We start from the raw sequence: 15,220 nt of genomic DNA on the forward strand, positions 1-15,220 counted from the left end.
TTTGTAGCTCGGGTGCTGGTTGCTGTGGTTCTGTTCGCCGAGCTGGATGTTTTTGTTGCAAACGTTTCGTCCCCCTGTCAGTGCTTGGGAGCCTCCTGTGAGGCTAGCCACGAAACGACATGACCAGCTATCCCTAGTAGCCACACACGCAGATGACAAGCAACATGAATTCGACTGGGACAACGTTACCATTATAGGGCAAGCCAAACAAAGAACAGCCAGGGAATTCCTAGAAGCATGGCACTCATCCACAAACTCCATCAACAAACACATCGACCTGGACCCAATATACCGGCCACTACAGTGGACAGCTGAAACTGACAACCGGAAGCGGCAGGGATAGGCCACTATAAATGCCGGAGGAAACACCACAGAAGCGCTTCACAGGAGTCTCCCAAGCACTGAGGATGTCACCTAGACAGGGGATGAAACGTTTGCAACAAAAATTGCCAGCTCGGCGAACAGAACCACAACAACATTCTTTCTATAGAAGGGCGATCAGAATTGAATGCAATATTACATTTGCTAATGTCCTGTACAGCCGTAGCATGACATCCCAACTCCTATACTCAGTGCACTAACCAATAAAGGCAAATGTACCAAACCCTTCCTTACCACCCTGTCTACCTGGAACTCCACATTCAAGGAACTAGGTCTGTTTTTCAGCAACACTCCGGGCCCTATCATTAATTTATAAGCCCTGCCATGGTTTGCCTTACCAGAATGCAACACATTTATTCTAAGTTAAACTCCATCTACCACTTCTTGGCCTATTGGTCCACCTAATCGAGATCCCATTGTATTCTGAGATAATCTTCACGATCTATTAGATCACCTATTTTGATGTCATCTGCAAACCTGTTAACCGTACATCCTATATTCACATCCAGATTATTTATATAAGTGACAAAAATCAGTTACATGAGTTTGCGAGTGGGCAAAAAGTTGTCTAATGATGTATAATGTGGGGAAAATGTGAAGTTTGTTTAGGAAGAGAGATCAAAAGAACAGAATATATTTAAATGGAGAAAAATGCAGAAAGCTGCAACACAAAGGGACTTGGGGGAATTGTGCCCCAAACACAGATGCAGTAGGTAATGGAACATTGGCCCTTATTTCAAGGAGGTTGGAGAACAAGAGTAGGGAAGTCTTACTGCAACTGGATAGGGTGCTGGGGGGACCACATCGGGAGTACTGTGAGCAGTTTTGGTTCCCTTATTTAAGGGAAGCTTTTGTTGGAGGCACTTCAGAGAAGGTTCATGAGGATGATCCCCAGGATGGAGGGATTCTCTTATGAGCAAAGTTTAAATGTGGAAGGCTGATCCAAAAGGTAACAGCCATTGGGATCCAAGGCAAGTTGTCAAACTGAATCTAAAATTGACTGACAAACAGGAGGCAAAGGGTGACGGTAGAGGGTTGTTTTTGTGCTTGGAAATGGTGACCACTGGGATCGGTGCTGGGACTATTGCTGATTGTTAGAGACATTAATGACTTGGGTGTGAATGTAGAAGGTATAATTAGTAAGTTTGCAGATGACACAAAAATTAGTGGTGTTGTTGATAGTGAGGAGGATATATGGATGCTTACCTTCAGTAGCTGGGGTGGAGATTATCAGAGCATGGAAATTGTGTTACAAGTTTATAAAACATTAGTTGGGCTGCAGATAGAATATCATGTGTAGTTCTGATCGCCACACCATCGGAAGGATGTGGCTGCACTGGAAAGGGTGCAGAGGAGATTCACCAGAGTGTCACCTGGGATGGAAAGTCTCAGGTATGAGGAGAGACTGGATAGAGTGGGTTTGTTTTCCTTGGAGCAGAGGTGGTTGGGGAGATCTCATTGAGGGATACAGAATTATGAGAGATATAGACAGGGTACTTTGTGAGAATTTATTTCCGTAAGGCAGATGTGTCTAAGACCAGGGGGCATAAAGTTAAGGTGAGGAGATCTGGGAAAAAAAAAACACCTTAAGGTTGGTATAATATGGAAGGTGCTTCCTGAGAGAGTTATAAATGCAGGTACTCTGACAACATTTAAGAAGCATCTGGATGAGCTCTTAAAATGGCATGGCAGAGCAGACAATGGACCAAGAGCAGGAAAATGGGATTGGTTCAGTTGGGTGTTTGTTGGTTGGTATTGAAATGATGGGCTGAAGTCACCGAGTAGCCTTACAGTTCTTAAATGCCTGTCTTCTCTCACTGCTTTACAACCTTCTTTGGGAGCGCAAGATGGCAAAGAAGTTTACACTACTCCAGTTACAGCTGACTGAACAGAAGCTAAGGCTGTTTTTCTCACTCCAAAGGTTCTTGCTTCTTAGACTGACTTTCGGACGCCTACAGTATAACTCCATCACAGTGATTGCTCCTTTCTTATTCCTGAGTTCTACCATACAGCCTTGCTGGATGAGCCTTCCAAGATATCCTCAGCGCAGCTGTAACATTCTGCTTAATTAGAAATACATGGGGTTCGGAGTAATTTATTAGCTTGGATAAAGAATTGGTTAACCAATAGAAAGATGAGAATCCAGATAAATGGATTTTTTTTTGGTTGACAGAATGTAACTATTTGAGTTCCACAGTATTCAGTTCTTGAGCCCCAACTGATTACAGTCTATATTAATGACTTGGATGCATGGATAGAAGGTCTGGCTGCCAAATTCGCAGATCACACAAAATAGATGGGAAACTAAGTTCCACTGAAGAAATAAGAAACTTCCAAATGGGTATGGATAGGTTAGGTGAATATGCCAACATTTAGCCAATTGTTTCAAATAACCTTAATTCCCTTTTGAATGCTTCTGTTGAACATGTCTCCAGCACACTCTCAGGCTGAGCTGTTACACCAGTCAGGCATCATGCACTGGAAATCAAGCCCCACTATTTGCAGAAGCATCACAACCATTAAATATTTTAAACTAAGTACAGAATATTGTCAAATTTACCTGATTTTTCAGACGCAGGTTGATAGAAAGCATAGATCATGTTTCTGTACTTAACAAGAATATTTTCAAGTTTATTTCAAGTAATTAGACCCTAGCTGCAGGTACACAGTTATAACCTGTTGGGATATAACATTCCAATTCAAGCTTTTATCCATTTATAAACTCCCTGTTAAGCACACACAGATAGAACAAAGCACGTGGACAGTGGAAGAAAATTGGACCAATTGTTCAGCTTACTTTGTTCCCAAGCGTTGCGAAATTGGTTCTTGCTGATCTGAAAATCTCTTCCGGGCTTCCCTTTTCTGAAAGTTCCCATTAGTTTTCAAGAGAATGATTCACATTTAAAATATTTCTGAATCAATCAGAAATTCACGACTTAGAGCAACCACTGAAGGAAGCAGGAAATGATTTTTTTTTCAGGTTTAAATGGGCTTTAACTGCAGAGAACAGAAAGACAGATCCTGTGCTGGTGGAGATTAAAGCACTTCTCCCAGTATTGTGCCGAGCCCCAGGCTCTTCAGTTACTTAAGAACCAGTCACACAGTTGTTGATAGACAAAAAGCTTTTTCACCGCTAACTGATCACTTGTCCGTAGGTCAATCAGCTCTTCTTGCCACTCAGCTCCATCTGTACACTGAACTCCTCAGCTCCAATGCACCTGCGATCTTTCACTGTTTGTTCAAACAACTATTTACATGAGGCAGGCCATAAGCTTCAAGTGATTTGTTTTCCGAAACATGCAAGTAGTTCTTTAAAATGCGGATTTCAAACAGTTTTTTGCTCACTTCAGTCCACAATCGTTAAAAAATACAAAAACTAAACAATCATGGTACGAAGGTAAAGTCTCCATTGTCTTACCAGACCCGAGTCCCACAGAGAGAGAGAGAGAGACGATGGTGGTAGTTTAACATGAGGGTCCTCGCATGTGACTGTTATACCTAGCATGTTATTCCAGCTGTTTGGTTTGTTTCCAGCATCACCTTATTTTTAGGTGCCCACCTAACAAATAGCGATTATTTCATCACACTTCTGACTTGTGGATACTGTTGGGGGAGATGGCTCACCAGGGGAGGGCAGCAGTTGACAGGATTAAGACATCGTGGCAGGCACTGCTGTTCAGAAGGGCTGGAAAAAGACTCATAGGGCCATAGTCATTGGGGATTCTATTGTGAGTGGAGTAGAGAGGCGCTTCTGTGGCCGAAAACAGGACTCCCAGATGGTATGTTGCCTCGCAGGTGCTCGGGTCAGGGATGTCACTGATCGGCTACAGAGCATTCTAAAGGGGGAGGGTGAACAGCCAGTTGTCTTGGTGCGTATAGGCACCAACGATATAAGTAGGAAACGAGATGAGGTCTTGAAAGAAGAATTCACGGAGCGAGGAGAGAAGTTAAAGAGGAGGACCTCAAAGGTAGTGATCTCGGGATTATTACCAGTGCCATGTGCTAGTCAGTGTAGAAATGAAAAAATAGGCAGGATGAACACGTGGCTTGAGAGATGGTGTAGGAGGGAGGGGTTCAGATTTGTTGGACATTGGGACTGGTTCTGGGGAAGGTGGGACTATTACAAAATGGATGGTCTACATCTGAACCAGACCGGAACCAATGTCCTTGGGGGGGTTTTTGCTACTGCTGTTGGGGAGGTTTTAAACTAATGTAGCAGGGGGCTGGGAGCCAGAGGAGAAGACAATTAGGCAGCGAGGTGGAGACTGGAGACTGTAAGAATTATGAAGATAATATTAATAAAGAGAAGAATAGGCAGAGAGCAGATGAACGCAAAAGAACTGGTGGCCTGAAATATATCTACTTTAATGCAAGGAGTATAGTGTGTAAGGCAGATGAACTTAGGGCTTGGATTGGTGCCTGGGAGTATGACGTTATTGCAATCACAGAGACTTGGTTGAAGGAAGGGCATGATGATTGGCAATTAAATGTTCCAGGATATTGATGCTTCAGACAGGACGGGGTGGGGTGGGGTGGGGTGGAGTTGCATTGCTGGTCAGGGACGATATCACGGCTGTGCTAAAGGAGGACGCTATGGAGGGCTTAGGTAGTGAGGCATTATGGGTGGAGCTGAGAAATAAGAAGGATGCAGTTACATTGTTGGGGCTGTATTACAGGCCTCCCAACAGTGAGCGTGAGGTAGAAGAACAAACAGGTAAACAGATTATGGAAAGATATAGAGGCAATAGGGTAGTGGTAATGGGGGTTTATAATTTTCCCAACATTGACTGGGATACACTTAACGTCAGAGGTCTGGATGGGGTAGAATTAGTAAGAAGCGCCCAGGAGAGTTTTTTAGAGCAGTATGTCAATAGTCCAACAAGGGAAGGGGCCATATTGGACCTGGTACTGGGGAACGAGCCAGGACAGGTGGTAGAAGTTACAGTGGGGGATTTCTTTGGGAACAGTGACCACAATTCTGTAAGTTTTAGAATACTTGTAGATAAAGAAGAGAGTGGTCCTAAGGGAAGAGTACTAAACTGGGCCAAGACTAATTATATCAAAATTAGGCAGGAGCTTGGAAATGTGGATTGGACACAGCTATTTGAAGGGAATTCGACATTTGAGATGTGGGAGGCTTTCAAAGATAGGTTAAAGATAGTGCAGGATAGGCATATCCCATTGAAGCTGAAAATGTGTTGCTGAAAAAGCGCAGCTGGTCAGGCAGCATCCAAGGAGCAGGAGAATCGACGTTTCGGGCATAAGCCCTTCTTCAGGAATGAGGAAAGTGTGTCCAGCAGCCTGACCTGCTGCGCTTTTCCAGCAACACATTTTCAGCTCTGATCTCCAGCATCTGCAGTCCTCACTTTCTCCTCGAAGATATCCCATTGAAGGCAAAGGTTAGGAAGGACAAGATTCGTGAACCGTGAATGACAGGAGCAATTGTACGACTAGCCAAAAGGAAAAGGGAAGTGTACATAAGGTCCAGGCAGCTAAGAACAGAATGGGCCCTGGAAGAATATCGGAAGAGTAGGACAAGTCTTAAACGAGGAATCAAGCGAGCTAAAAGGGGTCATGAAATAGCTTTAGCGAGCAGAATTAAGGAGAATCCCAAAGCATTTTATTCTTCTATAGGAAGCAAGCAGGTAACTAGAGAATGGATTGGTCCACTAAAGGATAACGAAGGAAGGCTGTGTGTTGAACCTGAGGGAATGGGTGAGATTCTGAATGATTACTTTGCATCAGTGTTCACTGAGGAGAGGAACATGATGAGTTGTTGAGATTGAGAAAAACGTTTGGTTAGTCTGGATCACGGTGACATAAGTAGGGAAGATGTGTTGGGTAGACTAGAGGTTATTAAGGTGGACAAATCCCCAGGACCGGAGGGGATCTATCCCAGGTTGCCGAGGGAGGCGAGAGAGGAAATGGCTGGGACCCTGACAGATATCTTTGTGGCATCCTTAAATACAGGTGAGGTGCTGGAGGACTGGAGGGTTGCTCATGTTGTCCCTCTGTACAGGAAGGGTAGAAGGGATATTCTGGGTAACTACAGACCAGTGTGCCTGACCTCGGTGGTGGGGGAGTTGCTGGAGAAGGTACTGAGGGATAGGATCTATTTATATTTAGAAAAGAATGGGCTTATCAGTGATAGGCAACATGGTTTTGTGTGGGGGAGATCATGCCTTACCAACTTAATAGAGTTCTTTGAGGAAGTGACCAAGTTGATAGATGAAGGAAGGGCTTTTGTTGTCATATACGTGGACTTTAGTAAGGTGTTTGATAAGGTTCGCCGTTGTAGACTAATAGAGAAAGTGAAGTTAGGAAAAAGGAGATTGAGGGATGACCTGATTGAGGTTTATAAAATCATGAAGGGTGTAGACAGAGTGGGTAGAAATAAGTTTTTTCCCAGGGTGAAGGATTCAATAATGAGAGGTCATGCTTTCAAGGTGAGAGGTGGAAAGTTTAAGGGGGATACACACAGCAAGTACTTCACACAGAGGGTGGTGGGTATTTGGAACGCGTTGCCGGAGGCAGGCACGGTAGATTCATTTCAGATGTGTCAGGATAAATGCATGGGTAGGTGGGGAGTAGAGGGATACAGATGCTCAGGAATTGACCGACAGGTTTAGGCAGTAGATTTGGATCGGCTCAGGCTTGGAGGGCCGAAAGGCCTGTTCCTGGGCTGTAAATTTTCTTTGTTCTTTGTGTCTTGTATGTGGTGGACAGGCTTTAGAAGTCAGGAAATGAGTTACTTGCTGCAGGATTCCTAGCCTCTGACCTGCTCTTATAGCCACAATATTTATCTGGCCACAATATTTATGTGGCTAATCCAGTTCAGTTTCTGATCAGTAGTAGCCCCCAGGATATTGGTACTAAGGGATTCAGTGATGGTAATGCCATTGAATGTCAAGGGGCGATTATTAAAATTTCTCTTGTTGGAGATAGATATTTCCTGGTATTTGTATGCAGTGAATGGTATTTGTCACTTGTCAACCTAAGCCTGCATATTGACTCGGTCACATTGTGTTTGAACATGGCTTGCTTCAGTATCTGAGGAGTCTTGAGCGGTGCTGAACATTGTACAATCATCAGTGAATATCCCCATTTCTGACTTTAAGCTGGAGTGAAGGTTATTGATGAGGCAGCTGAAAATGGTTTGGCCTAGGATACTACCCTGAGGAACTCCTGCAGAGTCGTCCTGGAGCTGAGATGACTGAACTCCGATGACCATGGCCATCTTCTTATGTACCAGGTGTGACTCCAACCAGCAGAGAGTTTGCTCCTGGTTCCCACTGAATCCAGTTTAGCCAGGGCTCCATGATACTACACTCGGTCGAATGCAGCCTTGATGTCAAGGGCTGTCCCTCTCCCCTCCCCTCTGGAATTCACTTCTTTTGTCCATGTTTCAATGAAGGCTATACTGAGGTCAGCAGCTGAGCGGCCCTGGTAGAACACAAACTGGGCATCACTGAGCAGGTTATTGATGAGTGTGAGCTGCTCAATAACACTGTCAATGATAGTAATCTGCATATCGAACCCTCAAAGTGTTTCCAGTTTGTAATCTCCCCTTGGTGATGAATACTGGGATTATGAAATTGTTTCAAGTTGGCAGGTGTGGGATTGTGTGGATCCTTTCACCTGGGCAGTAAATAACTTTGTATCTGTTGTTCTATCTTCTCATTCACCTTCTCAGATACGTTGCCTGGAATTACCATGAAACGAACCCTGGGGAATATGACTTCAGCAAGGCTAAAGATATCGAGTATTTTCTGAACCTTGCTCAGGAGATAGGTCTGTTTGTCATTCTGCGTCCTGGACCCTACATCTGTGCTGAGTGGGATCTGGTGAGAGCCATTAAACACTGTAAGCACTGTCATCCTGGGAGCTCAGGGGCCAAGGGGCTGAAATATGGGCATACTGCCTGGCTTACGGGAGGTGGGGTCAGGAACAGAGTCTACCAGGAGAAGGGGTTTGGATGAGGTGGTTAAGAGAGAAGCATTAGGAGGGCTGAGCTCTGCCAGAATGGGTAACTGAACTGAGATGGGAGGGGTGCAGTCGAACCCTGCGGAGAGTGGGAGGGTAACCAGGTTTCTACTGCCACACTAAATCCGGTCAGCTCAGGCACTGGTCTCCCTTCTCACTGTCGGGCACTGCTGGGACTTAAGGTGCACTCTTCTGGTTTGTAATTGTTTTTGTTTGTTTTTAGGGTGGTCTTCCAGCCTGGCTTCTGCAAAATTCAACAATCAGTTTACGATCATCTGATCCAGGTAGAAAGAGTCTATTCTAACATTGGACACTGAGGGGAAAATAATTTGGTCGGATATGGGTACCGGTATGAAATAATTAGAGGAAAAGAAGAATAAAGGATTGCACACTCACAACCATATGGTATAAAAGAGGCCCTTTGGCCTATCAAATCTGCACCAACAAAAATCAACCAGTTTCCAGCACTTGGCCCCTAGCCTTGATATATGGCACTTCAGCTGCTTAACCAGGTACTTTTTAAAGGTTGTGAGGTTTCCCATCTGAACTACCCTCCCAGGCATTGCATTCCAGATTCTTACCATCCTCTGGGTGAAATTCTGTAAACCTCTAAACCTTCTGCTCTCACTTTAAAATCACACCCCTGTGTTATGGACCCTTCGATTGCATTCTACCCACCCTGTCCATGTCCTTCATAATCTTATACATCTCTATCAAGTCGCCACTCAATGTTCTCTGCTCCAAAAAAAACTGACCTTATCCAGCCTCTCTTTCATTGGTGAAATGCTCCATCCCAGACAACATCCCAGTGAATCTCATCTGCACCCCCACAGTGCAATCACATCCTTCCAATCGTGCAGTGACTGGAACTGCATGTAATACTCCAGCTGTGGTCTAATGAAAGTTCTGTACAGCTCTAACATAACCTCCCTGCTGTTATAATCTGTGTCATGTCTGACAAAGGCAAATGTCCCATATGCTTTTTTAACTATCCTGATAACCTGGCCTGCCACCTTCATGGATCTGTGGACAAACACCCCAAATGTCTCTGTTTATGGAGCTTCCTCATGTCCTGCCATTCATTGACTTCTCTCTTGTCTTGATACTTCGTCCAAATTGCATCACCTCACATTTATCAGGGTTAAATTCCACTGCCACTGATCTGCCCATCTGATCGATCTGTCTGTATCCCCTTGTAAGCCAAGACCGTCTTCCTCACTGTCAACTACCTGGTAAGTCTTCGTGTTATCTGCAAACTTACTTCACATCACCCACACGTTCTCATCTCCATCGTTTATGAACAACACAAACAATACCTTGGGGAACCTTATCAAATGCCTTACTGAAATCCATATACACCACATCCGCTACTCGACTTTCATCAACTTGTCTCATCACATCTTCAAAGAACTTAATAAGATTTGTGAGGCATGATGTGCCCCTCACAAAGCCATGCTGACTATCTTTATCAAACTATGTTTTTCCAAATAGTCATAAATCCTATCTCTCGGACTGGTCTATAATTCCAGGATTTCCCTATTCCCTTTCTTGAACAGAGGAACAACATTCGCCTCTCTCCAATCATCCGGTACTACTCCTGTGGAGAGTGAGGATGCAAAGATCATCACCAGAGGCACAGCAATCTCATTCCTCACTTCCCGTAGTAACTTTGGATATATCTGGTTCAGCCCTGGTGACTTATCTACCTTGATGTGTCCCAGAATTTCCAGCAAATCCACTTTCTTCATATCAATCTCTTCAAGCCTATTAACCTGGTCCATGGTGTTCTCACTATCAACAAGGTCCCACTCTCTAGTGAATACTGAAGCAAAAAACTCATTTAGGGCCTCCACTTCCTCTTCCGACTCCAGGCACAAGTCCCCTCCATTATCCCTGATCAGCCCTACCCTCTCTCTGATCATTCTCTTATTTCTCAGTCAGTGTAAAAAGCCTTTGGGTTTTCCCTAATCCTTCCTTCCATGGTTTTTTCATGCCCACTCCTAGCTCTCCTCAGTCCTTTCTGAGTTCTTTCCCAGCTACCCTGTAATAGAGTCATAGAGATGTACAGCACAGAAACAGTCCCTTCGGTCCAACACATCCATGCTGACCAGATATCCCAATGCAATCTAGTCTCATTTGTCAGCAGTTGGCCCATATCCCTCCAAACCCTTCCTATTCATATACCCATCTAGATGCCTTTTAAATGGTGTAATTGTACCAGCGTCCACCATTTCCTCTGGCTGCCCATTCCATACACACACCACCCTCTGTGTGAAATAATTGCCCCTTAGGTCTCTTTTATATCTTTCCCTTCTCATCCTAAACCTATGCCCTGTAGTTCTGGACTCACTCACCTCAGGGAAAAGACTTTGTCTATTTATCCTATCCATGCCCCTCATGATTTTGTAAACCTCTATAAGGTCACCCCTCAGCCTCCGATGCCCCAGGGAAAACAGCCCTGGCCTATTCAGCATCTCCCTATAGCTCAAATCCTCCAACCCTGGCAACATCCTGGTAAATCTTTTCTGAACCCTTTCAAGTTTCACAACATCTTTCCGATAGGAAGACCAGAAGTGCATGAGTATTCCAAAAGTGGCCTAACCAATGTCTTGTACAGCCACAACATGACCTCCCAACTTATGTACTCAATACTCTGACCGATAAAGGAAAGCATACCAAACGCCTTCTTCACTATCCTATCTAACTGCGACTCTACTTTCAAAGAACTATGAACCTGCACTCTAATGTCTCTTTGTTCAGCAACACTCTCAAGGACCTTACCATAAAGTGTCCAAGTCCTGCTCTGATTTGCTTTTCCAAAATGCAGGACCTCACATTTATCTAAATTAAACTGCATCTAGAACATAGAACATAGACATAGAACATAGAAGAATACAGCACAGTACAGGCCCTTCGGCCCTCGATGTTGCGCCGATCCAAGCCCACCTAACCTACACTAGCCCATTATCCTCCATATGCCTATCCAATGCCCGCTTAAATGCCCATAATGAGGGAGAGTCCACCACTGCTACTGGCAGGGCATTTCATGAACTCACGACTCGCTGAGTAAAGAACCTACCCCTAACATCTGTCCTATACCTACCCCCCCTTAATTTAAAGCTATGCCCACTTGTAATAGCTGACTCCATACGCGGAAAAAGATTTTCACTGTCGACCCTATCTAAACTTCTAATCATCTTGTACACCTCTATCAAGTCACCCCTAAACCTTCTTTTCTCCAATGAAAACACTCTGCCACTCTTCAGTCCATTGGCCCATCTAATCTAGATTCCATTGTGCTCTGAGGTAACCTTCTTCGCTGCCCACTAAACCTACAATTTTGGTGTCATCTGAAAACTTACTAATTATACGTCCCATGTTCACATCCAAATCATTTATATAAATGACAAAATGTAGTGGGCCCAGCACTGATCCTTGTGGCACTCCACTGGTCACAGGCCTCCAGTCTGAAAAGCAACCCTCCACCACCACCCTCTGTCTTCTATCTTTGAGCCAGTTCTATCCAAATGGCTAGTTCTCCCCGTATCCCGTGAGATCTAACCTTGCTAACCAGTTTCCCATAGGTAACCTTGTCGAATGCCTTACTGAAGTCCAATTGGATAATGTCCATCACTCTGCCCTCATCAATCCTCCTTGTTACTTCTTCAAAAGACTCAAATCAAGTTCGTGAGACATGATTTCCCACGCACAAAGCAATGCTGACTCTCCCTAATCAGTCCTTGCCTTTTCAAATACATGTAAATCCTGTCCCTCAGGATTCCCTTCAACAACTTGTCCACCATCAATGTCAAGCTAAACAGTCTATAGTTCCCTGGCTTTTCCTTACCACCTTTCTTAAATAGTGGTATCACGTTAGCCAACTCCAGTCTTCTGGCACCTCACCTGTGACTATCGATGATACAAATATCTCAGCAAGGAGCCCAGCAATCACTTCCCTAAATTCCCACAGTGTTCTAGGGTACTCCGGATCAGGTCCTGGGTATTTATCCACTTTTAAGCATTTCAAGACACCTAGCACCTCCTCCTCTGTAATATGCACATTTTTCAAGATGTCGCCATCTATTTCCCCACATTCTATATCTTCCAGGCCCTTTTCCACAGTAAACACTGATGCAAAATACTCGTTTAGTATCTCCCCCATCTACTGCGGCTCCACACAAAAGCCGCCTTTCTGATCTTTGAGGAGCCCTATTCTCTCCCTAGTTACCTTTTTGTCCTTAATGTATTCTCCTGAAATGTATTTGCCAAAGCTATCTCATTTGGGGTGACTTGATAGAGGTGTATAAGATGATTAGGGGTTTAGATAGGGTCGACAGTGAGAATCTTTTTCCACGTATGGAGTCAGCTATTACAAGGGGGCATAGCTTTAAATTAAGGGGGGGTAGGTATAGGACAGATGTTAGGGGTAGTTTCTTTACTCAGCGAGTCGTGAGTTCATGGAATGCCCTGCCAGTAGCAGTGGTGGACTCTCCCTCATTATGGGCATTTAAGCGGGCATTGGATAGGCATATGGAGGATAGTGGGCTAGTGTAGGTTAGGTGGGCTTGGATCGGCGCAACATCGAGGGCCGAAGGGCCTGTACTGCGCTGTATTCTTCTATGTTCTATGTTCTATGTCTCCTTTTTGCCCTCCTGGTTTCCCTCTTATGTATACTCCTACTGCCTTATTACTCTTCTAAGGATTCACTCAATCTCTCCTATCTATACCTGACGTATCCTTCCTTCTTTTTCTTAACCAAAACCTAATTTTCTCCACTCATCTAGCATTCCCTGCACCTACCAGCCTTTGCTTTCACCCTGACAAGAATATACTGTCTCTAGACTCTGGTTGTCTCAGATTTGAAGGCTTCCCATTTTCCAGCCATCTACTTACCTGTGAACATCTGCCTCCAATCAGCTTTTGAAAGTTCTTGCCTAATATTGTCCTCTAAAGCTGTGCCAGATCCTTGCTTCCTCAACCTTAAGTAAGCTTCCTTCTTCCTCTTGATGAGAAAGTCTTCTTCTCTTGTCATCCAATGCTCCTTCACCTTACCATTCCTTGCCTATCTCAGCAGGACAAAGTTATCCAACACTTGCAACAAGTGCTCCTTAAAAAAACCTCCACATTCCTGTTGTGCATTTCCCGTAGAACAATTAGATTAGATTAGATTCCCTACAGTGTGGAAACAGGCTCTTTGGCCCAACCAGTCCACACCGACCCTCTGAAGAGTAAGAATACAGAATTGGCTGGCTGAAAGAAAACTGCAAGCGCTAATGGATGGAAAGTATTCCTGCAGGAGGTCGGTGACCAGTGGTATTCCACAGGAATCTGTTCTTGGGCCTCTGCCGTTTGTAGTTTTTGTAAATGACTTGGATGAAGAAATGGAAGGGTGGGTTAGTAAGTTTACCGATGACACAAAGGTTGGCAGTGTTGTAGATAATGTCGAGGGGCTGTTGCAGGCCACAACAAGATATTGACAGGATGTAGAGCTGGGCTGAGAAGTGGCAGATGGAGTTCAACCTGGAAAAGTGTGACGTGATTCAGTTTGGAATGTCGAATTTGAATGCTGAATACTGGGTTAAAGACAGGATTCTTGGCAGTGTGGAGGAACAGCGGGATCTTGGGGTCCACATACGTAGATCCCTCAAAGTTGCCACCCAAGTTGTTAAGAAGGCGTATGGTATTTTGGCTTTCATTAGCAGGGAGATTGAGTTTAAGAGCCTCGAGGTTGTGCTGCAGCTCTGTACAGCCCTGGTTGGACCACACTTGAAATATTGTGTCCAGTTCCGGTTGTATCATTATTGGAAGGATGTGGAAGCTTTAAGAGGGTGATGAGATTCACCAGGTTGCTGCCTGGACAGGAGGGCATTTCTTATGAAGAGAGGTTGAGTGAGTTCGGGCATTTCACACTGGAGAGAAGAAGGAAGAGAGGTGACGTGACAGAGGTGTACAAGGAAATGAGAGGCAGAGATAGAGTAAGTAGCCAGAGACTTTTTCCCAAGGTAGAAATGGCTGTCACGAGGGATCATAATTTTAAGGTGATTAGAGGAAGGTGTAGGGAACTGTCAGAAGTCGGTTCTTTACGCAGAGAGTAGTGGGTGTGTGGAATGCACTGCCAGCGGTGGTAGTAGAGTCAGAGACACAAGAGACATTTAAGTGACTGCTGGACAAGCACATGGATGGCAGTAAATTGAGGGGTGTGTAGATTAGGTTGATCTTAGATTAAGATAAATGTTTGGCATAACATCGTGGGCCAAAGGGCATGTACTATGCTGTACTGTTCTATGTTTTGATAAGGAACCTAGCAGTGATTTCTGTGGTAAACCACTGCACACCGGGCTCCAGTCACACAGTTGGCCTTCTGCTGCCCACCCTCTGTCCACGATCACGAAGCCATAGAGTCATAGAGATGTACAGCATGGAAACATGTTCAGCCTCTCCCTATAGCCTCGATCCTCCAATCCTAGCAACATCCTTGTAAATCTTTTCTGAACCCTGTCAAGTTTCACAACATCTTTCTGATAGGAAGGAGACCAGAATTGCATGCAATATTCCAACAGTGGCCTAACCAATGTCCTGTACAGCCGCAACATGACCTCCCAACTCCTGTACTCAATACTCTGACCAATAAAGGAAAGCATACCAAACGCCTTCTTCACTATCCTATCTACCTGCGACTCCACTTTCAAGGAGCTATGAACCTGCACTCCAAGGTCTCTTTGTTTAGCAACACTCCCTAGGACCTTACCATTAAGTGTATAAGTCTTGCTAAGATTTGCTTTCTCAAAATGCAGCACCTCGCATTTATCTGAATTAAACTCCATCTGCCACTTCTCAGCCCATTGGCCCATCTGGT

The 15,220-nt window shown here is 44.6% G+C and overlaps 1 protein-coding gene across 3 annotated transcripts in view; it reads left to right on the forward strand.

Moving 5' to 3' along the window:
* The window catches only part of LOC122551862 (beta-galactosidase-like), a 90,196-nt gene that overhangs the window by 10,524 nt on the left and 64,452 nt on the right, over positions 1 to 15,220 (forward strand). For 2 of the 3 annotated variants that reach the window (XM_043694404.1, XM_043694405.1), the window contains exons 2-3: positions 8,075 to 8,225; positions 8,588 to 8,648. The exons of the other annotated variant lie outside the window; for it this stretch is intronic. In XM_043694404.1, coding sequence (XP_043550339.1) covers positions 8,075 to 8,225; positions 8,588 to 8,648 — 212 coding nt within the window. The remainder of the gene's footprint in view (positions 1 to 8,074; positions 8,226 to 8,587; positions 8,649 to 15,220) is intronic. 3 annotated transcript variants of the gene reach the window in all.

The sequence above is a fragment of the Chiloscyllium plagiosum genome, chromosome 7 (assembly GCF_004010195.1).
Source record: "Chiloscyllium plagiosum isolate BGI_BamShark_2017 chromosome 7, ASM401019v2, whole genome shotgun sequence".
NCBI lineage: Eukaryota > Metazoa > Chordata > Chondrichthyes > Orectolobiformes > Hemiscylliidae > Chiloscyllium > Chiloscyllium plagiosum.